The 27,774-nt window shown below is 44.5% G+C and overlaps 1 protein-coding gene across 7 annotated transcripts in view; it reads left to right on the forward strand.

The window, feature by feature from the left end:
* The window catches only part of ACSBG1 (acyl-CoA synthetase bubblegum family member 1), a 77,009-nt gene that overhangs the window by 32,893 nt on the left and 16,342 nt on the right, over positions 1 to 27,774 (forward strand). For 5 of the 7 annotated variants that reach the window (XM_038420464.2, XM_043494475.1, XM_038420465.2 and 2 more), the window contains 8 exons: positions 5,543 to 5,760; positions 7,349 to 7,437; positions 9,027 to 9,147; positions 15,710 to 15,790; positions 18,965 to 19,114; positions 22,499 to 22,675; positions 23,311 to 23,492; positions 27,038 to 27,274. In XM_038420464.2, the coding sequence (XP_038276392.1) occupies positions 5,543 to 5,760; positions 7,349 to 7,437; positions 9,027 to 9,147; positions 15,710 to 15,790; positions 18,965 to 19,114; positions 22,499 to 22,675; positions 23,311 to 23,492; positions 27,038 to 27,274 (1,255 nt within the window). The remainder of the gene's footprint in view (positions 1 to 5,542; positions 5,761 to 7,348; positions 7,438 to 9,026; positions 9,148 to 15,709; positions 15,791 to 18,964; positions 19,115 to 22,498; positions 22,676 to 23,310; positions 23,493 to 27,037; positions 27,275 to 27,774) is intronic. The other 2 variants (XM_043494473.1, XM_043494472.1) reach the window with 1 other exon arrangement.

Consider the following 27,774-nt stretch of genomic DNA (forward strand, 5'->3'; position numbering starts at 1 on the left):
AATGGTCAGTTTTCAGAATGGAGAGAGGTAAATAGTGTTGTCCCACATGGACCTGTACTGGGACCAGTGCTATTCAACATATTCCTAAATGATCTGGAAAAAGGGGCAAACAAAGAAGTGGCAAAATTTGCAGAAAATACAAAATTACTCAAGATAGTTATATCCAAAGCAGACTGCAAAGAGTTACAAAGGGATCTCACAAAACTGGGTGACTGGGCAACAAAATGGCAGATGGAATTCAATGCTGATAAATGCAAAGTAATGCACATTGGAAAACATAATCCCAACTCTACATACAAAATGATGGGGTCTAATTTAGCTACAACTAATCAGGAAAGAGGTCTTGGAGTCATTGTGGATAGTTCTTTGAAAACATCCACTCAATGTGGTACAGCAGTCAAAAAATCTAACAGAATGTTAGAAAGGGATAGATGATAAAACAGAAAATATCATAATGCCACTATATAAATCCATGGTAATCCCACATCTTCAATACTGTGTGTCGTTTTCATAGAATCATAGGACTGGAATGGACCTCGAGAGGTCATCTAGTCCAGTCCCCTGCACTCATGGCAGGACTAAGTATTATCATTCTAGACCATTCCTGACAGGTGTTTGTCTAACCTGCTTTTAAAAATCTCCAATGATTTTTGGTCACTCCATCTCAAAAAAGATATATTAGAATTGGAAAAGGTACAGAGAAGGGCAGAAAAGTAATTAAGGGTATGGAACAGCTTCTGTATGAGGAGAGATTAAAAAGATTGGGACTTTTCAGCTTGGAAAACAGATAACTAAGAGGGGATATGATAGAGGTCTACAAAATCGTGACTGATGTGGAGAAAGTGAATAAGGAAGTGTTATTACCCCTTAACATAATACAAGAGCCAGGGGATCATCCAATGAAATTAAGAGGCAACAGGTTTAAAACAAACAAAAGAAAATACTTCTTCACACAATATACAGTCAACCTGTGGAACTCATTGCCAGGGGATGTTGTGAAGGCCAAAAGTATAACGGGGTTCAAAAAAAGAATTAGATAAGGTCATGGAGGATAGGTCCATCAATAGCTATTAGCCAAGATCGTCAGGGATGCAACCCCATGCTCTGGGTGTCCCTAGCCTCTGATTGCCAGAAGCTGGGAGTGGATGACAGGGAATGGATCACTCGATGGTTGCCTGTTCTAGTTATTCCCTTTGAAGTACCTTGCACTATCCACTGTTGGAAGACAGGATACTGGGTTAGATGGACCATTGGTCTGACTCTGTATAGCTGTTCTTATGTTCTTTCGTAAATTGAAATGACACAGTTGTGTGGTGCTGCCTTATGATTAATGTGGGATATGCTAGTTAAATATTATGGCAGGGGTTACCAGCTGGTACTGTTACACATAGTCTTACAAGCTTTTTTTCTTAGAATGAGAGCAAATTTCTAATCAAGAAATGCTGTATTGTTATGTAGTGGTCCTTTGTCTGCTATCTGCCACAGCTTCTTTCAGTTTTCATTCTGCTTTACTCTTTATTTGGAGCCAATTCCTGAGACATAGTAGCAAATGACTAACTTTTTAAGCAATGTTTAACACTTTTCAATCAGTGATTGCTGACTTCTCTTTGTGGCCCCAAATCCTCCTTCACTTCTTGTGAACTTGAAAAGTCTCATTGACTTAATTTCCTGTGCAGTCTGTCTTTATTCTCTACTTTTACTTTCATTTGTAATTTTTATAATTCTCTACAGCTAGGCTGTATCCTCTGGTCTGATTAAGCTGGACTCAGCATGGAACCAAGGGAGAAAAGTCAGCTTTATGCTACCTTTGTGACTCCTCAATCCATATATCTCAGTTATACCTTATTTCAAGAGGCATTGATCATTTTAGTTCCCAAGCTAGCTATGCTGCATACCTATCTGGTGTACCCTCACTTTTATTGCTGAAAGTTATTTACATTAGAACTAAAGAATCATGGAACTGAAGTTATAGCCTGTTTACACTAAAGGGATGAATCCCTCAACATTTTAAGTTTTCTGCAAGAATAATTTTATGTGCCCCTCATTTTGGATCTTTGTCCCACATTTTTCCCTATCTTAAGGCATTTTGAAGGCTGGTTTGGTCGAGGCACAATTTAGAGCAGCTCCAGGACTCAGGACTGCTCTGAATTGCTCCCAACTTCCCCAGCGGTAGAGTGCAGCTGCTCTCTGGCCACATCCTCTTTCCCCAGACTATGCCTTCCACACTGACTCTAATGCACCTGGGAAATCCCCTTATGCTGTGGAATACTCAGGATACCAACTATGCCAACTTTATGGCGTCTTTATGCTGCTCTGGATTGCTTTTCCACCCATTTTTGGACATATCTGGCTGGGGACACAAATGTCGTTTCGGAAGCCATCATGTCCAGACTGTGAAATAGACTTCTTGTCAGCTTCAATTTTGGCATATGTGGAGTCATTGTTGGGAATGAAACAACTGTGCAAGAACTATGGAAGAACACAGTCACAGCTTAATCTTTTCCCTCCCTTTCCCCTAACCCATCAACTGCTAGATCTGTGACTCTCCCATGAAAAGGATAGGCCAGTTCTTTGGCAACCCAAGTGGGATTTGATGTGAAAATAAAAAAATAGATTATTCAATGACAGCAGTTGGAGCATGGGAGTGGGAATATATCCTGCTGTCAGGAAACTGAAAGGCCCTGCTTAGTTGTGCATATGCTGGGCTGTTCCACCATCTGGCAGTTTTCCAGATGCCAAGATATATCAGATAATAAATTCATTTTTTTTAGTCCTGAAGTTTAATATTTTGTTATGAGGCAATATTGTGAAAAAAGCTCAAAGTTTCATAGCAAGTCATGCAAGCTAGCTTAAGGTTTGCTTTCTCTTTTGCTTCCTTGTAAAGCAATCAGACTGAAAAAGCATTAAAGCTCTGGCATGTGCAAAGAGCTTATTTTGTTTGTTTTGAAGTATTTATAACAAAAATTGCTGTAAGGATTTATAATAATTCATACCAAATAGCAACCTACTGTTTACTGGTCTGTGCCTAACGTAACATAGTATTAAGAAGAGATCAGACTGACTTCCATTCTCTGAATCTTGTTTGATAGTATATAAAAAACAAAATGAATATCAGATACTTCCTCTCAGAGTTGATTCCACTTCTAACTGACATGAAATAGCTTCTGATGAGGAGGCTGTGATGCTGGCAGGCTACCTGCCAGCCAGACTGCAGGCATTACCTTAGACCTAACAAACTCACAGCTGGAAACCAGATCAGTTCGCCTGTATGTTAATTTTGCTCAAAATAGGTGTTAATTTTATAAGAATATATTTAGTATTTAGACTCTACAAAATGATTGCAAGTTGCTCACATGCAATGTCGGTATTCCTTGCTATAAGAAAACATGTACGTTTTGCTTTATGTCTTTGAGAATGTTTGCTCTGAACTTGTGAACCCAGGCACGGGACTTGTTCCCTGCCCATCCCAAAGGACTATCAAAATCAGTTGGGCCATCAAGGAACACCGCAATAAAAAAGATTGCTTAATGGTCCTATTGCACCAGGAAATACTTTGTGCAAGGAAGCTTGCCCTGTGTCTTAGAAGTTGAATGAAAAATAAAACAAAGTCACATGAACATTTTCCATCTTTTTGGCTGTTCGAACTCTGACAGGTCTAGAGACACCAAACTGAAGACAGAGATCCCCTGGGGCTGCCTCTTGGGTCCACCCTGAAAGAGACTTTGAATTGATAGATCACTAAAACTCTGGCACTTTTAGGATTTAGATAACTTATTTGTGTGTATATGTTTGATTGCTTTAACCTGTAAATAACTTTCTTATTTCTTTTTCTTAATTAATAAACCTTTAGATAGTTTCCTAGTTAATGTCCACAGTAGTCCTCAGGGAAAAACAGTCCTTTTCCGATTAATTTAAATAGAATGGATTTCTGAAAGATCCTAGCACGATGGACTCTTCTAATCCAGCCTGCACTTATGTCTGTAAACCCGCTGCGGTGGTCAACCAGGTCTTGAAGCACCAGGGTTAAATACCCCTTCTTGTTTATAAATTCTGCATCCTGATGGGAGGGGGCATGCTGGGGTGTGTGTATCAAATGATAGGCACATAGGTTCTATCAGTTGCCCCATGCAAAGCCATCAATAATCTTTGGAGCACCTTCCAGCTTATGACCTGGCTGGACAGCACCTTATCAGTGGCATAGGGCCTGCATGAGAGTGGCTCCAGCAGTTGATCTCCCCATGCCAAGTTGGCTAGTTACAGACCGGTAGCATTCTGGGGTGGCTGGTTTCCAGATGGCAATGGTGACCTGCTTCTCTATGGGTATGGCACACTGCATATTGGTACTACCATACTTGTAGCTGCAGCTCTGGGTCAGTTCTGCACAGATCACAAAAAAAGTAGTCCTTTCCATCCTGAAGTTCTCTCACTACAGCTGGTTGGCCCATGTCTGCAAAACGATCCTCTCCCACCAATCCATGCTGGTTTCCCAGGCACTGAAACAATGCTGAATGCCACGTGGCAGATCCAGGAACCAGTGTTCTAGTTCCAACGACTTGGCATTGCCCTCTTCTTCATCCTGCTGCCATTGCCTCAGGGTGTTCTTCTGCAGCTGGAGGAGCTGCTGCAGCTGCCACAGAATACTCTTCTGCTCCAACATCATCTGCTCAGTGGTGTGTCTGGCAAAGTCCACCGCTGAAGTCATCTGGCTATGGCAACCAGCCTCTGCATATTTGTGCTTATCACCATAGCAATATGGAGCATTGTTGGGTCCATGCCAGAAGACAGCAATTCAAAAATGGTGTGAAACTGCCCAGAAAGGATATATGGGGGGGGGGAGACAGTAGAAACATGGGATTTAAAAAAAAAACATGAAATCACCTGGCTTCCCACAAATCACAGCGAAAACAATTCTAGGATGCATGTTGGTCAGCTGCGAAATAAAGGACCATGGTATACTCACCGAAAACATTATGCTCTCGGTTCTCAGCAAACCACTGCCATGTATTCACACCATGTGAACTGAACATGGAACAGATGTTCTGTGTGCGCACTACAGGTGTGACTTACATTCTGCGAGTTACCTGACGCTTGTCAAAACGCTTTGACTGAACCCTGTGTAGTTAAATCCAAAGTGTATGTCCATCCCCTTCTAGTTTCATGTCCACATACAGCCGTCTACTGCTACCAGTTACTCCATGAGCGTATGTTGTAATGGACTGTGCTGTGGCTCTAAAGATCGCAACTTTGCTGATGAATCAGGTGGAGGGTGAATATGGTTCTACATTATGACTTTTTTTCCCCAATTTTTAAGTTTTCTAAAAAATTAGGAAATTATACTTTTTAAAAAAATACCCTCTGTTAAAAGAACTTTTATTCTGGCATTTCTAAGCTTCTGCTTGCTTGACTTTGCAACCTTAAAGTTGCCCATGCAACCTTAATTTGATCCTTCATGCATATGCATTATAATAGTAGTCTTTTAATTACATGATCACACACTATTTTTTTCACTGATCTACTATCTTGATAATAACTTGCCTTTCAGAGCCTTTATGGACTACATTTGCTGATAGTGTGGTCAAGCTGAGAATAGATCACTTATGTTCACAAACTCCAATAACAGTTCATCAGATGTTCAAAGAGACTGTGGATAAATATGGGCCTCTCAATGCTATGGCCAGCAAAAAGAATGGAAAATGGGAAAAGATCACATTTGCAGAGTATTACAATCTTTCCTGGAAAGCAGCCAAAAGCTTTTTGAAGGTAAATGTTTAAAAAAACAACAACCAAACCCATATTTGTTGTTATACAGGGTTTTTTTTATTACAGATCATAGCATGAAAACATTCCTGTGGGTTTTCAGTCCTTATGAAGAGTAGCAATCGCGTGTTCTGCATAACAGCCTTTATTGAAGTAAATCTCTAGTAACTGTACCATTCAAATATTAATGAGACCCCCTCAACCCATAGTAGAGGATGTGTCATCCTGGAATGCCTCATGGGATTTACCTTCCTTTTAAGGACTGTATATTTGATGGCCCCAACAAGTTGTGTCTCTTAAATCTCTGAATTGCCTAGCAATTTTCTTTTTTATGATTGACCAAGGCAATGAGAGGCAAATTAGTAAATATTTCTATTTAATACATTATATTGTTATAGTTATATTTATTATACTATTTTAGTTGTATATCAGACAGATACTAATATTTTCAATGGTAGCAGATGGCACTGATGCCTGTTCTTGTAAAGGTGTTGGCAGAAACAGTGGCAAAGTCAATAGGTGAGACTCCGCTTGTGAAAGCAGTTACAATCAGGGAGACAAGAGTGGTAGTCACAGAGGCGCAATACAGGAGTCTTGGCTGACTATTTTTTTTTAGAGTCTGTGACGCAGATTGTTGGCATGGCCTTTAGATTATCTTTGGATACTAAAATGTCAAGTAGGTTAGTTAGTTTTCATTATGTTCTAGAAACTAGTGCATATTTTTCAGAATGAGTTCAAAAGAAAATAATGCCAACAAAAGTTGGCACAGATGGCATCTGTCACTATAGACAGTAAAAGAGCAGCGCTACATGAACACCTAGGTTGTGCTCTGTTCCCTTATGGCCACAGGAGGGAGGGCACACAGAGCCTTCTCCTCGTGTATGGCCCTAGGTAGGAAAAGGACACAATCTCAGACCTGGTGCTCCTGAGAATGAGGACCTTTTCCTTGGGGATGCAAATTACATAGAGGGTCATAGAGAGGTCAGATTCATGGCCCACCTTGCACAAGCCCACAGAGTGGGTTGGGCATGCAGGAGAACATCCTAAAAGGATAGTACAGCATGCATATTTCTCCCTGTTCCCCAGGGAACTTGAAGTATAATCCTTCACAGAGATGCCCCAGGGCCATACAGCTCTGCAACACTCCTCATTCGGGGCTATGTACTAAGTCCACAATCTGGCCCTAAGTATAATGAAACAAAACTAACCTGGCAAGGTGAAAAGGATTTGGTAAAGATTCTGAGTACGGGATAAGTCTAATATTTGTTGAACTTCAGTTCATGTTGCAAAGCCCTTCTGTTTTTCAGACCTTCTTTGAGGGACTGGGCTGGGCTGGGAAGTTGGGTGTGAAGGGTGGCAGAATCTTATGTTTGCATGAACTTAGGGAGTGTTAATTGCAGACAGTGATTCCATTTATATTGTGTATATGGTTTATTAATACATTTTGCACTTATGCCTAGAGCTATGGATGGGTACATTTTTAAATGCATAAATAATAAAGAACCCAAATCTATTTTTGTGTGTGTTGACTATATCTTTCTCTCTAATATGCCTGCATTACATATCCCAGTGTTTGCTCTTTTGTTTTAAGCTTGGTCTTGAACGATTCCACAGCGTAGCAATACTTGGATTTAACTCTCCAGAATGGTTCGTGTCAGCTGTTGGAGCTATTTTTGCTGGGTAAGTTTTGGATCGGTGCTAGGCCTAGTAATGAATGTTTTCCAGTATAGCATTTGCTTCTGTAGAGTCTGACCATCCCCTCCTGTAGAAAGGGGGAGAAGAGAAACCACATTTCATTCTCCTTGTGCACTCCAAATAACCCACCTCTTTTCTCTTATAGCCACTAAACATATTAGAGCTATTGTGGCTCACAGTGCCTCTAGGGGTGAGTTAAAGACCCTGTAAACTATGACCAGTAGTATTGTTTCATTTGAAAAGATTACCATCTCATAAGTGTGTTCAGTCACATGGTGGGGACCTGTTACTTTCCCTGTATCTAAAGTAAAGCAATCCAAAACCTCACAAAATGAGCCTCTTTGCTAAAGCCTCAATTGCAGTAGACACACAAGATACTGTACTGTCTCTTATCTCTGTTCCTTGAGCGATATGGACCAAAGCCTACCAATTTCCTGTCAGTGCGTCTGAGCCTGCTCATGAACTGATCCCTGGCCTGGTTCCAGTGCAGAATACAACACTGATGAAGTGACAAGCAAAGTACTAACCAGCCAAATTCTGTCTGTCACAGTGTCTGTCTGTCTAATTCCAATAATCAATTTCTCGGCTTGGTCTCTCTGAGGGTGCATTTACGCCAGCAAAATTCAAACTGGTAATTCATCATCAGTGCAGCTCCATCAGTGGCAGGAATAGTGGAGGATGTTCTGTAAAGAGGACTTAGTCATTTTTCCATTGCATGGTCTAAGCCTACTCTAGGCAACATGTAGAGTAAAAGTGCTGAGTCCTACACTACAGCTCAACTATTATTGCTTCAATTATGAATTTCCCTAGCGTAGACAAGGCCTTGGGTGCTTCAGATAGTCACACTACCACATAATGTTGCTGTTTTTCAGACTCTTTTCTTGAGTCTGTTACTGTTAGCTGTGCAGAATACCTGAGGCAAGCCTGACAGCCACATCTATGCTGCACACTGTGTGTACCCATCCCTTATGCACTCCACTGGGTTTCATCCAATCTCAAATTCTTCTTCCCTTTTGAACAACTGTAGCAAAGGTGCCGACTCCAGGGGTGCTCCGGGGCTGAAGCACCCACAGAAAAAAAAAATTGTGGATGCTCAGCATGCACCGGCAGCCCGGCATATCAGTTACTTCCCCTTTTCCCCCAGCCCTCCTGCCAGCTGACGGGCCCCATCGATCAGCTCCTCTCCCTCCCCCCCCAGCCCTCCTGTCCCCTCGTGGGGCCTGCTAATCAGCTCCTCCTCCTGCATCCCCCAACCTCCTGCCCGCTGGCGGCCCAGCCAATCAGCTCTTTCCCCTCCCCCTCCAGCACCTCCCGCCCACTACAATCAACTGTTCAATGGTGTGCAGGAGGTGCTGGGGGGAGGAGCAGGGCAGAGTGGGGGCGGGAAGAGGCGGGGTGGGGGTAAGAGTTTTTTGGGGAAGGGTGGAGTAGGGGCAAGGCCTGGGGCAAAACGGGGGTCAAGCACCTCCGGGAACTGGGGAAGTCGGCACGTCTGAACTGTAGTATCAAGGGAAAAGTGTATCGTACTCAGTGTTTTCCTGTTTATCCCTCAAATTCACTTTTTTTTTTAACAGAGGAATTGTCACAGGCATCTATACAACCAACTCTCCTGAAGCGTGCCACTACATTGCTTATGACTGCAAAGCCAATATCATTGTGGTGGAAAATCAGAAACAATTGGACAAGATAATGAAGGTTTGGGGATTGCTTTTGTAACTTCTGAGGTGTAATTCCACTGCTCATGATGCTGTGAAAGCCCAAATATCAAATATTTTAGCTGTTTTTTTGGTAAATGGTAATTTGGAACGTCTCACAAAACTAGGGACAGAACTAGTATTTCTTTGTCCTGAAATCACAGGCCTCTGCCACTTGAGGTATTTGAGCTAAAGGATAATCTCCATAGCTATTAAAAAAATACAGTGCCTGCAACACACAACTGAGCAGTTCTCATTCTATCCAGTACATAGCAGAGTAGCCAGTTTATTACAGTGTTATCTGACAAGCCATTTTCTGATGATGAGCATCATATCTTAATTCTGAGTGGAATATCACAGTCTGCTTCAATGCAAGTGATTAGGATGGCAAAAATTCATTGCAATAACGATTTCACTATAGGATTAACTAGTGTAATAATGCTGAGTTCTGATTAATGTGATGACCTTTTATGGGCTGACGCATTTCATGTTGTTTGGATCTGGATTTCAGGAATCACAGTGGTGACTTCTTACAGAGAAGTTACTATTTCCCAGCAAGACTGAACTATCATTGGAAGTTTACCTCACTGTAATTGGAATTACAACCTGCACATTGCAGAGCAATGAAACAGACCAGGGCTTTCATTCAATCCCAGTAAATTTACTCCATTTAGACTGAGCCAGCTTCAGTTTCCATTGAATTTGGTGGTAAACCCAGTTGGTCTCCAATGAGCAAATGAAATATTGGTTAAAGAGGGGCTATCATACCAGAGGAAACTTTTAAGTGCATCCGTTTTATAACAGACATCCAGCTAAGTATTAAAGATATCGGTGTTTAGAGACTGAATCTTCCCTCTCCAGAACATCATCTCTTCCTGCTTTTAATGTTAACTATTGAGGCAAGTATGAACTGCAGTCCAATATCATGGTGACTAACATAATATAAACACATGGACAGAGTGGGAAGCTCTTTATTTAAAAGGAATGTGTCACAATTTTGGCAAAATTTATTGGAGGTTACAAATGGGACCGTGCTGCTTCTCCATATAGGGCCTGATCCAGTGCCCCAGGAAGACAATGTGATCTTTCCACTGACTTCATGGGCTTTGGATTGAGCCCAAGTGAACACATTAGTTAGGTGTTTCTTTCAGTGATATGCTCGAGGAGGCTCTTGGGGATGGAGGAGGAGAGGTGTCCCTGAAGTCCCCTTGCTGAAAATGAAAAGTGTGTTGATTGCTCTGCCTCTGATGGAGTTTGCCCCTTCTCTGGATACTCCAATAAACTCCCCCTGGCCAGAGATAACCTATCCCTGGGTCTTGTCAAACATACTTCTGATGAGTCTTTTTTTATTATTATTATTTTGGATTGCACCAACTACTAGGTATATTTCGTACATTTCGGGGGATAAGATACTCCTAAACAAGGTGTACATCCAGACAGACACTCTGTTTCCATTTACCCTAGTTGAATACCATGCTATATTATCAAAAGCAAGTGAGAAAAGTATCTGAATCCTGATGCTTGTTTCTTTTTGTTTATACCATTTTTATCTAGAAAGTTAAAAGGAAGCCTGTGGCCAACCCTGTTTTATCCAGTGTGATGGGGCAAGGCCAGATGGCTATAGAAAAATAGTCTTATTGGGATCCGGACAATGGGCGGGCGAAGCCCGTCCACTGCTAAAGGATCCCCCCCAGCTTAAAAGGGGATCCACAGGACCTAGATACCCAAAAGATTCCGGGGGACAACTAATGAAATAACAGGGACAGGAGTGCGGTCAAAGGGTCAAATGAAGAGAACTGGATGGGGACACTGAGCAGAGAACCCCGGACAGCGCCCACTGCTCCTCAAAGGCGTCAAGGAAGTCAGAGGACGCCGCCCAGAGGAACTCTGTCCGGATACGTGAACGGACCGAGGATCGGAAATAGGCCCCACAGTCACAGGAGACTCCATCGGCCAACCTCCTCACTTTGGTTTTGTAGATGGCCATTTTAGCTAGGGCCAGGAGGAGGTTGACCAGGAGATCCTGTGACTTTGTGGGGCCACGGATAGGGAGTGCATAAATGAGAAGGTGAGGGGAGAAGTGCAACCAAAAACGTAATAAAATATTGGTGAGGAGCCAGAATAGGGGCTGCAGCCTGGCACACTTCAAGTATACATGTGCCAGGGTATCCCTCACGCCGCAAAAGGGGCAGGTGTCTGGGATTGAAGTGAACCGTGCCAAGTACATGCCCGTGCTCACGGCTCCGTGAAGGAGCCGCCAACTGACATCCCCGGTGGGCCTTGGGACTAAGGTGGAATATAGGCTGGCCCACCGGGGTTCCTCACCCTCCAAAGGTGGCAGGAGGTCCCGCCATTTTGTATCGGGGTGGGACACGAGGGTGCGGGCGTGAAGGGTGTGGAGCACAAGTGTGTAGAGATGTTTTCTTGGCGCGGTTTGAAAGCAGACCAGCTGCATCTCGTGCAGCCGGCTTCTAGTGAAGGGGTGAAGGGGTCGGTTGGGTCCACGGGTCAGGGGTCCAATTAAAAGGTCCGGCGGGCCTGGGGTAACGGGTGAGCGGGGCGTGCCCTCGTGCAGGACGCGGTCGAGATGAACCCGAGCAGCGGGCGGCAAAGCGGCCTTCACCTCCTGAAGTATGCACCGGGGAGTACAAGGTCTGGAAAGCCCCATGCGCTGAGCGAGCGTCAGGGGATCCAGCCAGTCTCCCCGGTCATAGTCCAGGAAGTTTCCGACTCTTGTGACCTCTGCCAGGATCAACCTCTGGTGCACCGAGCGGGACTCCGCCACCCGCACAAGGAGCTGGGGGTTGTGTAGCAGGGGCTCCGCGAGGAGATCTGCCCCCTCAGTGGCCGCCATGGACCTGGTCGTTGTAAAGAGTTTCCAGGTCCGGAGGAGGTCCTGGTAGAAGACCGGGAGCCCGGAGAGATCTCGCGGAAGACCTCTCGGATGGAGATAAAGGAGCTGCCGTTCGTATCGGAGCCCTCGGAAGCAGCGCAGGAAGGCGTGCGCCAGTATGCTCAACGCCGGACTACCTGCACATAAAGGAGCCTCTGCAGGGTCTGGAGGCGGAAGACATGGACCTGAGTGAGCAGACAGTTTAGGCCCTGCCCTCCCTCCTCCAGAAGTAGATGGAGAACCCCTGCAGGAACCCAGTGCAGTCCTGACCAAAAGAACTCCAGAATCGGTGTCCGGAGGCTGGCCAGGAAACCTGGGGCCGGGACCAGGGTGTTGAGCCGGTACCAGAGCATGGACAGGACTAGTTGATTAAGCACCAGCGCTCTCCCTCAAGAGGCACCGGAGTAGTCCTGTCCATTTCTGGAGGGAGCTCGCCTGCCACCAGTCCCCTACCACCAAGCCAGAGCTCTTGACCCAGTTGACCCGCGCGGAGAAGGCTGCCGAATAGATGGCCTGGCAAGCCTCCACCGGCGCCAGGTCGCCCGGGTCCTGGACCACGAGGAGCATGTCATCAGCGTACGCCAACAGGACCAGCCGCAGCTCCGACTCCCACAGCACCAACCCTGTCAACCTCCTTCGGAGGAGACAGAGGAAGGGCTCGATCGCCAGAGCGTACAGCTGGCCCGAGAGGGGGCACCCCTGCTGTACTCCTTGCCCGAAGCTGACCGGTTTGATCAGGGTCCAGTTGAGCCTGACCAAACACTCTGTGGAGGCGTACAGCACCCGGAGAAAACTCACAAACCTGGGTCTGAAGCCAAACGCTTGCAGAGTGCTCAGGAGATGCCCGTGATCCACCCTGTCGAACGCCTTCTCCTGATCTAAGGACAGGAGGGTGAATGACAGACCATCCCTACACCCAAGTTCCAAAAGGTCCCGGACCAGATATAGGTTGTCGAAGATGCTGCGGCCCGGGACGGTGTAGGTCTAGTCTGGGTGGACCACGGACCCTAGCCGCAGCGAGATGGCTTTTGCCACGACTTTGTAGTCTGTGCTGAGGAGCGAGACGGGACGCCAATTTCGTAAATCACGGAGGTTCCCCTTCTTTGGCAGTAAGGCCAGCACGGCTCGCCTGCACGAAAGAGGGAGGACCCCGCTCTGCAAAGACTCGGCCCAGACGGTGACTAGGTCTGGGCCCAGGACGTCCCAGAACACGCGGTAGAACTCCACGGTCAGCCTGTCCATGCCTGGAGATTTATTGGTGGGCATGCGATGGAGGGCTTCCGAGAACTCAGCCAGAGTGAGAGGCAGCTCTAGCTGGTCTCGGTCGCCCGCGCTGACCGTCGGGAGCTCCTCCCAGAGCACTCTGCAAGTGTTAGGATCGGTTGGATCCGGGGAGAAAAGGCTTGCGTAGAAGGCTCTCGCCCTCCCGTACATCTCCACCGGATCCGTGAGGGGGGTGCCATCTTCTGCCAGTAGGCAGATGACATGTTTTTTAGCCCCCCTCTTCTTCTCCAGGGCGTAGAAGAAGCGGGAGCCGCAATCCATCTTCCGATGGAGATGGATGCAGGATCGAACAAAGGCACCCTGGGCCCGATGGTCCACGAGGGTCCGGAGCTCCTCCCGCTTCTCCCGACATGCTCCGCATAGGGGTGGATCCTTGGGGCTGGCGGCCAGATGCCTCTCTAGCTCTAAGACCTCCCATTCCAACTGCTCTATCGCCGCATCCCTCCGTCGGCTGGCGCCCCGGGTGTAGTCATGGCAGAAGAGCCGGGCGCGCACCTTCCCTAGGTCCCACCACCGCCGCGCCGAGGGAAAGGCACGCCGCTGCCCTCGCCAGGCCAGCCAGAACTCCCGGAAGGACGCCACAAAGCCCGCATCCTCCAGCAAGCTGTTGTTAAAATGCCAATAGGCCGGCCCCGGCCTTTCCGCGCAGAGGGAGGCTGTCACGGTGGCTATATGATGGTCAGAAAATGGGGCCGGCCGGATGCTGGAGGAGTGGGCTCGTGAAAGATGAAAGCGTGATAAATAAATGCGGTCCAACCGGGAGTGGCACGACCGATGGGTCTCCACCCGGACAAAGGTGAACGTGGAAGTGTCATCCGGGTGGTGGTCATGCCAGACGTCCACCAGGGAGTGGTGTTCGACTATCTCCTGGAGGACGGCAACGGCGGCCAGGCTCTGCTCGGTCCCCGAGTGGTCCCGCTCCTCGAGGGTGATGTTAAAGTCCCCTCCCAGGACCAGGCACTCCTGAGGATCCAAGGTGCTGAGGAAGGCGGACGCCTGCTGATAGAATTGCAGCCGCTCCGGGCTCGCTGCTGGGGCATAGATGTTGACGAGGTTGACTACGAGCCCCTCCATGCGGATCCGGAGGTGCAGCAGGCGGCCCGGCACAGCCTCGGCAACCCCCAGCACCTCAGGCCGTAGGTCGGGGGAGAACAGGGTTGCCACTCCAGCCGTACGAACTGTGAGGTGGCTAAAGTAGACCCTGTTCCCCCAATCCAGCCGCCAGCTGTCTTCGGCGGTCGGATCCATATGGGTCTCCTGCAGGAAAACCACAGAGTACCTCCCCTCCCGAAGGAAGGAGAGCACCTGGGACCTGCGGAGACCCATCCTACAGCCGCGGGTGTTCAATGTTGCGATGGTAAAGGGTGCCATGAGGAGAGCTGGGGGGGGATCCTCGCCGGCAGGGATGCTCGCGGCTCCCGGCGGGCCGCGCAGCAGTCCATGACCCACCTCGTAGGTGAGTAAGGAGTCACGGAAGAGGCGGACCCGCTGGTAGGCCGCGGCTCCCTCCCTCCTGGTCCTTTTCCCCTCCCCCATGAGGGCCCTTGCGGCCGGGAGGATTTGATTAAAGTCCCCCCATCGCTAGAGAGCAAGCTGTACTTTGTTGCGGGAGCCACGGACATCTTCTAGGAACTCCCGCAACTCCTCTCACAGCGCATGCGGGGCTGGGGTTATGGGGCTTTGGCTGGCAGTGCACCATGATGCAATTAAATGCTTCTGGCAAGGATAGGCAAAACTACAACACGGGAAGTGAAAGCAGCAGCACTGGCATCTAGTGGTGAAACTAACCTAACATTTTTACAGGCTAAACACCAGCTAAGTGTTCAGATACAATAGCACTCTTTCAATTTTTTCCTATTTCTTTGAAATTGCCAAATTGCTTTTATTTTTTAAATTATATATGTTTATAGATAAAAAAATGTTTAAAATGAGGCAGAACATTATAAAAAAAACTTAACCAAGGCTTTGGTACTTTAGAGACCATCTCTGTCTTCATGTGATATCCACAGCAGCTGTAATCCTTTCACATCCCACCCTAAAAGCATCACTCTCACTGGTTGAAATGCAAAGAGGCTGGTGGCAGATCATTTTAAATTAAGGTCCTTAACTCAGGAGGAACCTTAGTTGGAGCACCTTGGTCCAACATAGCATGGGTATAATCTCCTTCGGAGCATGCTGCAAGGCCTGTGTGTTTCCCCAGGGGTGTTGGGATGAACTGGGTCTGAGTAGCTTTAGGGAAGAGTACTGTATTATTTATGGTGGGTTTGAGGGTTTTTGTGGATATCAATCTAATTCAATTTTTGGAATCTTTTGATATACACTTTTAATTAAATCAGAAACAAGTGAATAATAAATTATATGCTGGTTTTTTTTTAAACCCCAACAGATCTGGAGTTTTCTACCGTACTTAAAAGCAGTTGTGCTATACAATGACTCTTTATCAGAGAGAGATCCCAATTTATATACGGTATGTGAATTTTAGAGCGGTGTAACAATTCATTCATTTGATGTATTTCACCTTCTTTTCTGTCTGTGGAATGTCTGCCAGAGGATCACAATGTTTTCAAATGTGTTTGCTCTTCAAAATACTTCAGTGTAATTTTTCATTAATTTAATTTACTCTTCCGTTTGTTTGATAGTTGATATTCAAAATTAGAGCTACATTTATTGGCTGTCTTGGTCATGTGTTATGTTTCAGTTACTAGATTGGATTAACATAATATTTACCAGACTTCTGGTGAGACTATACTGGCAGAACTGTTGTTTGTTGTTGTTGTTTTGTTAATACATTGTCTGCCCAGTTCTAGTGAATTGTGGTCAGTTATGCTGGATCTGGGAACTAGAAAATGCTTGTGCTCTCACAATCCATTGTCAATATTTTGTTGTCCTATGGAACCTCCTATTCTGCTAATCTTTGTATTTGTAGCAAATATTTCTATCCACAAGCAACTGTTGAATACAAGCAACTATTACATATGCAAAGAATAAAACACTGATTCTAGTGTATTCAGGGTCTTTTTTTAGCTCATGCAGTACTTAGACAGCAAGATTAGGAACAAGATTAAGGATCAGACTCATTGTCAACTACAGGCCCAAAATTTAGGCTTAAAAAATAGGGTTTTACAAAACCTAACATGTGTAGAAGAATTTTCATTATTTCTTTTTTAAATGTCGCTGAAGACAATTTTCTAATGTGAACATTGAAATCAGCATTCTGCTTGGAACTGACTGTGAATTAACAGTGTAAATCCCCTGCTTAATTTCCTTGCCCATGCTAAATGAATTGCAAAAAGACTACACAGCATTTAGTAGAGAGTGAATTGTAAACAAATCTCTTAAGGCTTTAGATATCAAAACTGAAAGTATTTTACTAGTAACAGAAGTGAGGAGAAAATGTTTAACATATTTATGCCAACATTGTTCCTTCTCTCTGTATTGATTTTCATATTATAAAATATTTAACTATACAAAGGCACATAGATATCAGGAGTGTGCTATACAAAATGCAGTGCAATAATAAGAAAAATTAATTTGCAGTGTAAAGAAGCGCTTATTTAATCATATACATTTGTTATTAAATAACAGTAAACAGTAGAGATGAACTCACACTGAGTTCCAAGTGTCTGAGAACTTTGAAAGAGATAAATGACCTGAAGTTTATATTTTCTAATAGTGGAGGACAAAATGTAACTGAAAATGCTACTGATCTAGTGCCAGATCTGCCACCTTTTTTCAGCGAGAGAGAATAATTGTTACATTAGTTGTGATGATAAGAATTGGCAGTTGCCATATTTGTATTCCATATAGAGACACTCAGAGATCGAATCACCAATGGTAGAGATAGTTGTGTATTAGCTTTGATACAGTCACATAAAACACAGGCTATTGATAGGAGAAGGTTTGTGTGTAACAGATTGACAGTTGAGATAATTGTACAGTAATGAGCAATTGCTGCAGCTACAGCAGACTCCTAGTCCTCTGGACAGTGCGTTTCCATAAATCTGTGTGACTTTACCCTTCAGTCTCTGTGGAATGGAAACACTATCCTAGTGCAGGTGCTGTTCAAGTAAACAAAGCCTAGGCAACAAGCGCACAGAAATTAATGCCTTGTGGTGTGAAAGAGAGTAAAGTCAAGAATACAAGGCATGAAGAGTCAAGTCATATAGGAACAAATCCGGACCCCACACCACTGCTAGTTCCCGTGGCATTGATGCAGTCCACTATGTGGGGAGAAGCAGGATGTAAGGAAACCATGAAGGGGTCCACACCCTCTATATGGCATGAAACTGTTGTCTGTGGTGGGCTCCTGCATGCTTTTACAGGTGGGGGTTTGGAGGAGGGATGGGGCATTGAGTGGTGTGTCAGTGACTAAAATGGAATCCCAAGACAGACTCTCCCATGGAGGGGCAGCTCCCCTACCATGAAGAATACTGCAGGTTAAATGCTGAGGTACTGATCACAGAGTGCATCCTGAGGGGAAGGATTCATCCTTCTCAACTATGTAAACTCTCCCTTGCAACTGCCACCCTAAAGCCCAGTTGCTGATTACAAGCTTGGTTCAGTGTCCAAGATTTGCCCATAAGGCAGTAGTGGGGAGATTCCTTGCCAGGTATAGAACTGGGATGCTGCCCTCAGTCACTGCTCATATACAGCTGTGTAAATATTATATGAATAATCCAGTCTTTCAGTGGGAAAATAACCCTTTTTGGTTTTCTTTCCCACATGCTGTGACTACCCCACTCCGTCACTTATTAACACTGAAATAATGGGATCTTAATGTGTACATGTTACATTCAGACCCATATAAATGCATTGTATCAACACATATCTGATAGTAATCAATAGAACATATTGGCCCAGATTCTCCATTCTGCTAAGGCAATTTTGTGTTGCACAAAAGAGACCATATGCTTGCAGCATAAATTAGACAAGAACCGCTCATGCTCTGCCTTGTTCAGGAACTGGACGGCCCTGAATCAGAGAGCTTCAGCCAGCTTCCTGCATCTGCTCATCTTCCCTAAGTAGTGGAGAACTAAGGCCATTGTTCCCACATTTAAATAATAAGAATACTTGGCTTTTACATAGAGCCTTTCATTCTAGCATCTCAAAGTGCTTTACATATAGAATAGACAAGAAATAATCTATTGGAAATCAACAAAATTGGACAGTTTACTTGGTGTTTTAATTATAAGCTGTGATACAATTTACTTTAAATATGAATCAAAACCATTTCTAACATGAGTTCTGAATCATATTTTCAGCCCATGTGACTAGAAAAGTGAAAAGGAATGTTATTCCCTAAGTAGTCACCAAAAGAATTAATAAAACTTCATTGCCTTTGCACACTCCACTTCTAATAGCTGTATGTTGGGGTGCTGATGCAAAACTTTTGGAATAACTAGTGGAGAAGGGACTGTGTGACATACAGATCAAAACTGAGGTCCTATATTGGGCTTAGACCCCTCAGACAGGTGAAATTCCAATTTACCTGAATGGGAGTGTTGCCTAAGAAAGGTCAGAAGAACCAGGCCCATCTTAATTTTTCTGTCGTTTTTCCAGACTCTTAAAATATTGCAATTTCCATGCTTTCTATTAGCTGACTCCTTGAATTGTTTGTTTTTTTCCCCATTTCATTTTGTAGATGGAAGAATTTATGGAGTTGGGAAATGAGATACCAGATGCTACTCTCAATGACATTATTAGCTCTCAAAAGCCAAATCAATGTTGTGTGCTAGTGTACACTTCTGGAACAACTGGGAAGCCAAAAGGAGCCATGCTGAGTCATGATAATGTATGTACTCTAGACACAGCTTTATGATAAAGCTTTTCAAAGCATGAGGGTGTTTATTTCTGTGCTTTAGAAAGAAATGGGATCATGGTGGAATCTCCAAGCACTGTGGCACTCTGTTTTAAGGACGGAATAGCAAAAGATACTATATCCAAACTATATATTTCTGAGAAACTACAAGCTCTTCTCATAATTGAGTTTATAAATGACATTCTTTGGTTCATGCAGTTGATTGCGTGATAAAACACTATTACCACAAATATCTTCAAATGACCTCTCAAGATCATCTTCAAAAGAATCATACACCTTAGGCAGCCAATGTCACAGCAGCCTGATATTAGAAGCTTTTGCAAGGTTTTATTAAACTTGGCCCTTTATCTGTAACATTATTACCTTTCCAAGTTACATTCATTTTAGTTCATCCTAATTTAGTAAAGAATAGCAAAAGTTTTGTATATTCTACAGCCTTCTTATTCACAAAATCCGTGTCTATGTTGCTGCAAACAGCCAACTCTGTAGTGCCAAAGAGAGGTAAAAAGTCAAGTGGAAAAGAGACTTTATACAAAAGTCTGCTTACCAAGGGCTAGAATGTGGTTGGCTCTTACATGGCTATGCAGTGCGGGAAAGGATTAAAGAACTTGTGTGAACACTTGTGTAGCCCATAAAAGGGCTGGCTGGAATTGCAACTTCTGCTCTTGATGGAGCACAGGAACTGATAATGACAGCAATTCACCCTAAAGTAGGGAGTAGGCAGAGCAATATTTGGAAGTAGGATATGCTGGACATGATGGACCAAAGGTCTGATCTGGCATGGCAAATCCTGTGTTCTTCTGTCTCAAAGGAATCTGGTATAGTTTTTATTTTGCTATCAAACTATTTCTGGCTACTGTGCACAAGCAGGCTATTTTTATGCTGGTCAACACAGTGGAAAACATCCTTTGCCTGTAACTGTACTGCTGCCTTCTTTAGTCAAAAGAAGTTTCCCTCTGCCCTTAGTCTAAACCTGTGCTGGGTCAGGCATTCATCCCTTTCTTCCCCACCCTGATCTGACGTGTGAACATAACTGCATGTTGAGGGATTTTTGGATGCTAAGCAGATAATGCAGCTACATATTTAGAAAATATCTTGTCAAGCCTCTTTGTACTCTTTTTCCACAAGCGCTTGCCCAATATTGCTTTCTGCACCTAGGGCAGCCTCTCTGAACCTATAGACCATGGCTATTATTCCTAATGATAAATACCATTGGTGATATTGAATGACTTTGTGTAAGCAAATTACCCTTCTGTCATGCGAACTCACTGTTCTATAGTAACAGGTTTCAGAGTAGCAGCCGTGTTAGTCTGTATTCGCAAAAAGAAAAGGAGTACTTATGGCACCTTAGAGACTAACAAATTTATTAGAGCATAAGCTTTCGCATCCGATGAAGTGAGCTGTAGCTCACGAAAGCTTATGCTCTAATAAATTTGTTAGTCTCTAAGGTGCCACAAGTACTCCTTTTCTTTTTGTTCTATAGTAGTTATTGCTGTTTTGTTTCAAATGACATCCTAGAAATGCTGTGCTGATAAAAGGTGACAGACTGACCTTCCTGGACACAGGAGTCCTCTTTACCCATAGCAGAGCAACACACAGGGACCAACTTTTCAAAGTTCTGGGGGGTGCTGGACCCCCAGCTCTGCCCCAGGCCCCATCCCTACTCCACCCCTTCCTTCAAGGCCCCACCCCATCCTGCCTCTTCCCACCCCCACCTCTTTGCGCCAAGTTCTGCCCCCTCCCCCAAGTGCGCCGCATCCTCACGCCTCCCCCCCAGCCTCCTGCATGCTGTGAAACAGCTGACTGTGGTGGGCGGGAGGTGTAGAGAGGGAGGGAGAGGCGCTGATCCATTGGATCTGCCAATGGGCGAGAGGTGGTAAGGGGGAGCTGATGGGGGGGCTGCCGGTGGGTGCTCAGCAGCCACCATTTTTCCCTGTCTGTGCTCCAGCCCTGGAGAACCCACAAAGTCAGTGCCTATGGGGCAGCAGCACAAGCAGGGACAGTGCAAGCTTCCCCATGGGTCTTCCTGTGTTCCTCAAGCTTGATTGGGAAGGGCCATCTTTAGGAGTGAAATGGGGAAATGGTCTAAAATAGGTGAAATTCAATAAGGATAAATGCAAAGTAGTACACTTAGGAATGAATAATCAAGTGCACAAGTACAAAATGGGAAATGATTGTCTAGAAAGAAGTATTGCAGAAAAGGATCTGGTAGTTATAGTGGATCACAAACTAAATATGAGTCAACAATGTAATACTGTTGCAAAAAAAGCAAACACCACTCTGGGATGTCTAGCAAGAATGTTGAAAACAGGACACGAAAAGTAATTCTTCTGCTCTACTCAGCACTGATAAGGCCTCAACTGGAGTATTGTGGCCAGTTCTGGGCACCACACTGTGGGAAAGATGAGGACAAACTCAAGAAACTTCAGAGGAGAAAAACAAAAATGATTAAAGGTCTAGAAAACCTGACCTACGAGGAGAGATTGAAAAAATTGGGTTTGTTTAGTCTGGAAAAGAGAAGACAGAGGGGAGACATAACGGTCTTCAAGTACATAAAAGCTTGTTATAAAGAGAAGGGTGATAAATTGTTCTCCTTAACTACTGAGGACAGGATAAAAAGTAATGGGCTTAAATTGCAGCAAGGGAGATTTAGATTAAATAATAGGAAAATCTTCCTAACCATCAGGATAGTTAAGCACAGGAACAAATTATCTACGGAGGTTGTAGAATCTCTGTCATTGGAGGTTTTTAAGAACACCTGTCAGAGAGAGTCTAGATAATATTTAGTCCTGCCTCAGTGCAGGGGACTGGACTAGATGATCTATAAAGGTCCCTTCCAGTCCTACATTTCTATGATTCTGTGAAGGCGTAGTTCAGTTTCTTTGTCTGTTCAGTCCATAGGCCCTCTGGTGAGGTTAATTGTGTCAGCAATACCCATTGTGTATGTAAGGCAGGAATTGTAGTGCTTACAGTGCAGCAGTAGGGAAAACAGACTGCTACCATTTCATTATATTCCTTGCAGTTCATTTGCTCTAAATAGGTTGTTAAAGGTAGTGATAGCTCTAACAACACGTGTATTATACAGACAGAGTCATAGTTTACTAATGTAACAGGACTGGCTGCTTAAATTATATTAAAATAATATTTAACATCTTGACAGGTTTCAGAGTAGCAGCTGTGTTAGTCTGTATTCACAAAAAGAAAAGGAGTACTTGTGGCACCTTAGAGACTAACAAATTTATTTGAGCATAAGCTTTCATGAATATGCTCACGAAAGCTTATGCTCAAATAATTGTAGTCTCTAAGGTGCCACAAGTACTCCTTTTCTATTTAACATCTTGTTATTTATGTGAACAGATAACCTGGACAGCAGCACATGCCAGCAGAGCTGGGGATATGCAACCAGCAGAGCTCCAACAGGAGATTATAGTCAGTTACCTCCCGCTCAGCCACATAGCTGCTCAGATATATGACCTCTGGACTGGAATCAAGTGGGGAGAGCAAGTTTACTTCGCTGAGCCAGATGCTTTAAAGGTACCTATAGTACTTTACATTTACATTTAAGTTAATTTTTTCACCAGCAGAAGCACTAATGCAGGAAATAATTGCAAGTTTTGTGTAACCATTCTGGAAAAGTTAATTCAATGGGAGATGTAGAGTCAATACTCCAGTGACCTAAGGCCCCATTTTACCCTAACCCAGAGCCATGCCTAGAACTCTGTTCCGTCAGCTCCAAAATCACAGGCCTCTATCACGTTAGCTAAAGAAGAGCTCCTGTAACTGATAGCAATAGTGGGTCTCTTACCCTCTCTGTACACAAAGTTAGTTCATTACATTATAAAATGAAAAAATAATATAACCAGAACCTGAGCTCTTTTTAAGGCAGCAGCTTGAGGATTCTCCTGGCACAGGAGGGAGTATAAGCGGTGTTCCAGGTAGGCAGGATTGGGGGGGACAGAAAGGAGGGGTAAAGCCAACCGTGCCCTCCCCCAGCACATACACAGTTGTGTCAAACACTGTTCTAGCTCACCTGGGGATCTAGCTGAAATAATAGGCTCTGACTTCAATGATATTATACTTATAAGTGCTGCAAGACTTAGTTCATTAGGAAGAAAAAACCTCCATAACACCAATCCTGGCCTTTGCAATATATTCTCTTATTTTAACAGGGCAGCTTGGTCAATACACTGAAAGAAGCACAGCCAACATCTCATATGGGAGTTCCACGAGTATGGGAGAAAATCATGGAGAAACTAAAGGACACGTCTGCTCAGTCGGGATTTATGAAAAAGAAAGTGTTATCATGGGCCATGTCCATTAGCTTAGAGAGGAACCTAAGCTGCTCAGGAAGGTACACTTAGTAACAAATACTACTTTACCTATGCCCAAAGAACCCTATCTGCCCTCAATTATCCCCAGATAGCCCCATTGACTTCATGGGGGTTGCCTTTCTGTTCTCACTAGCACAGATATTTTACCTGGTAATTGGCATTCAGCACTGTAGTTTTATATTTTGGTAGAAATCAGTGGGGGGGAAAAGATGTTCAGTAGCATCTCATAAAACTGATCTCTGATTCAGTGTCTGCTGGGGTATCTAGTTTTGAATGGATTTTTAAAGATAGATTTGTGTCCGGCACAAACTATCCCATGTCTTGCATCCAAAGTTCTGCCCTGGGCTTTACTATAGTTTTCCACTGGAGATTTTCTCCACCTTTGTTGCAGGCTTTGGCATCCATTCCAAGTGTATCAATGTATTTTTATCTGATTTCCCAAGGTCATTAAACTCATTGCCAGGTGATGTTGTGAAGGCCAAAACTACAATGCAGTTAAAAAAAATTAGATAAGTTCATGGAGGATAAGTCCATCTATGGTCATTGGCCAGAATGGTCAGGGATGCAACACTATGCTCTGGGTGTCCCTAGCCTTTGTTTGCCAGAAGCTGGGAGAGGATGACAAGCAATGAATCACTTGATGATTGCCTGTTCTGTTCATTGCCTCTGGAAGACAGGATACCAGGCTTGGTGGAATGATAGAAGATTAGGGTTGGAAGAGAGCTCAGGAGGTCATCTAGCCCAAGCCCCTGCTCAAAGTAGGACCAACCCCAACTAAATTACTCTAGCCAGGGCTTTGGCAAGCTGAGCCTTAAAAACCTCTAATGATGGAGATTCCATCACCTCCCTAGGTAACCCATTCCAGTGCTTCACCACCCTCCGAGTGAAAATTTTTTCTAATATCCAACCTAGACCTCCCCCACTGCAACTTGAGACTGTTGTTCCTTGTTTTGTCGTCTGCCACCACTGAGAACAGCCAAGCTCCATCCTCTTGGAACCCCTTTCAGGTAGTTGAAAGTTGTTATCAAATCCCTCCTCATTCTTCTCTTCTGAAGACTAAATAAGCCCAGTTTCCCTCAACTTCTCCTCATAAGTCATGGTGCCCCAGACCCCCTAATCATTTCGTTGCTCTCTGCTGGATTCTCTCCAATGTGTCCATATCCTTTCTGTAGTGGAGGGCCCAAAACTGGATGCAATATACCCAGATGTGCCTACCAGTGTTGAATAGAAGGGAATAATCACTTCCTTTGATCTGCTGGCAATGCTCCTACTAATGCAGCTCAATATGCCATTAGCCTTCTTGGCCAACAAAGGCACAGTGTTATCCACTGTAATCTCCAGTCCTTTTCTGCTGCTTAGCCAGTCGGTCTCCACTCTGTAGCAGCATGGATGGGATTCAGCACCTCAACACCCAGCACCCAGGACTCTGCACTTGTCCTTGTTGAACCTCATCAGATTTCTTTTGGCCTACTCTCCAGCGTATCTACCTCTCCCCCCCCCCCCGCCCCAGCTTAGTCATCCACAAACTTGCTGAGGGTGCACTTCATCCCATCATCCAGATCATTAATGAAGATGTTAAAAAACCAGCCCCCGGGCACTCTGCTTGATACCGGCTGCCAACTAGACATTGAGCCCGATGATTAGCCAGCTTTCTATCCACCTTATAGTCCATTCATCTAATCCATACTTTTTTAACTTGTTGGCAAGAATATTGTGGGAGACCATATCAAAAGCTTTGCTAAAGTCAAGATATATCACATCCATCACTTTCCCCATATCCACAGAGCCAGTTATCTCATCATAGAAGCAATCAGGTTGGCAGGCCAGTGCCAGGCACCAGCTTTCCAAGCAGGTGCTTGGGGCGGCAATGAGAATGGGGCAGCATTCATTTCCTGTGGTGGCTTTTGTGCAGCAGCTCCGCCGCTCTCCTGGGGGCGGCGGCAATTTGGCAGCAACTACTTGGGGTGGCAAAATTGGTAAAGCCGCCCCTGAGGTTTGTGAGGCATGACAAGATAATGGCCAATGGCTCTGCAATCACATCAGCCAACTCCCTCAGCACCCTCGGATGCATTAGATCTGGCCCCATGGACTTGTGCATGTCAGGCTTTTCTAAATAGTCCTTAACCTGTTCTTTCACCACTGAGGGCTGCTCACCTCCTCCCCATATTGTGCTGCCCAGTTCAGCAGTCTGGGAGCTGACCTCGTCTGTGAAGACTGAGGCAAAAAAAGCATTGAGTACTTCAGCTTTTTCCTCATCATCTGTCACTAGTTTGCCTCCCCCATTCAGTAAGGGTCCCACACTTTCCCTGACCACCTTCTTGCTGCTAACACACCTGTAGAAACCCTTCTTGTTATGCTTCACATCCTTTGCTAGCTGCAACTCCAATTGTGGTTTGGCCTTCCTGATTACACCCCTGCATGCTCGAGCAATATTTTTATACTCCTCCCTAGTGATCTGTTCAAGTTTCCACTTCTTGTAAGCTTCCTTTTTGTGTTTTAGCTCACCAAGATTTCTCTGTTAAGCCAAGCTGTCACCTGCTATAGTTTGCTATTCTTTCTGCACATCGGGATAGTTTGTTCATTGCGCCCTCAATAAGCTCTTTAAAATACAGCCAACTCTCCTAGACTCCTTTCCCCCTCATATTAGCCTCCCAGGGATCCTGCCCATCAGTTCCCTGAAGGAGTCAGTCATCTTTGTGCATAAGTCTGACCCAATATGCTGTTCCTAGGTTCTTATGTTATCTCCAGAGCCCTGAGGATTAAGCACTACTCCACTCCCTCACCAAAAAGAAACAGTTTTATAGAGGCCGTGGCATGATAGCTCTTGACTATGAATTTATGTACAGAAGGGGAGAAGATCCCATAGCGTATGTCTACACAATAAAGAAAAATTCGCAGCTGGCCATGCCAGCCACTCAGGCTCACGGGGCTCAGCTGTGGAACTGTTTCATTGCTGTGTAGACTTCGGACGCTCAGTCTAGGGCCGAGGCTCTAAGACATTATGGGGTGGGAAGGTCCCAGAGCTCAGTCCTCGCAGTCGGAGCCTGGAAGTCTACAACAGCATGAAACAGTCTCTCAGCCCGAGCCCCACAAGCCGAGTTGGCTGGCATGGGCCAGCCGCGGGTTTTTCTTTGCTGTGTACACATACCCATAGAGATTCCAAAAAACATTGCATGTCTGTACTGATTACTTGTAGGACTTTTCAGTTTTCCAGATAGGTTTACAAATTGCCCAGACAATGAGACACTTGTTATCTTAATGATCATAGATTTTGGTGGACTAGCACATATTTAAGTGATAAAGAATCAAGGAATAGTGAAAATAGTGATCTCCACAATGCAGTTCACCAATCCTTCATGAACCTGGAAAATTGGGACATCCCTGGTATTTGGAGTTAGTATTCAGGGAAGGACATTCTGTAAATGATACAAATGGGAAATAATGTGCCTAGACATCCAAACTCAAATGATGAATGTGTAATTGAAACACAAAGTTGGTTTATTTTGGAAATTATTTACATTTCCTCTGAATTCCCCTGTCTTTCTCTGTGGTTTTTTCTACTCAGCAGTGATTTAAAAGCCCTTTCGAACAAGATTAGCAGACTACTTAGTAACAGTGCAAAAATCCACAGTGCTCTGGGATTTTCCCACTGTCAGAAGCATTTCTCTGGCGCTGCTCCTGTCACTACAGAAACTCTGGATTTCTTCTTGAGTCCTGAACATCCCCTTGTCCAGGCGTATGGGATGAGCGAGACTACAGGCCCACACTGCATGTCTGGGCCATATGTTTACAGACGTCACAGGTAATTTTACAGAACCTTTTACATGCAGGAACCAAACAATCCAAACAACAAACCAACAAACATGAGAATGCCCATGATGCCTCCTGTTCCCACTGTTTTCTTTCCCACTCCTCTTTCACCTCCTGTTTTAGGGCATTTCTGGGTAATTAAGTCGTGATACAGAAGTTCACATTATTCTGTGAATTTGCCAAGTCTTTGTCTTCGCTTTGACTGTGCTCTATCCCACAGTCCCAGTTGCCTCCCACATCTACTTAGGTGCCAAAAGCCCTTATTGCATGGACCCAGCTGCTAAAACTTCTAGTTTTAACCTTATCATTTCTACACATTTATGCATTTTTAACTACAAAAATCTGCAACAAATTGAAAACAGAAAATTGGGAAAAGACAAAATGAATCGAATATCAATATATATATTTATGTATTTAATCAAGTAAAATGCTCTATTTTTAATGTATGAAAAGATGCTACTGGAATTTTCAGGTTGCTTTACTGTAAAATTT

This window comes from Dermochelys coriacea, chromosome 10 (genome assembly GCF_009764565.3).
Source record: "Dermochelys coriacea isolate rDerCor1 chromosome 10, rDerCor1.pri.v4, whole genome shotgun sequence".
Classification (NCBI taxonomy): Eukaryota; Metazoa; Chordata; order Testudines; family Dermochelyidae; genus Dermochelys; species Dermochelys coriacea.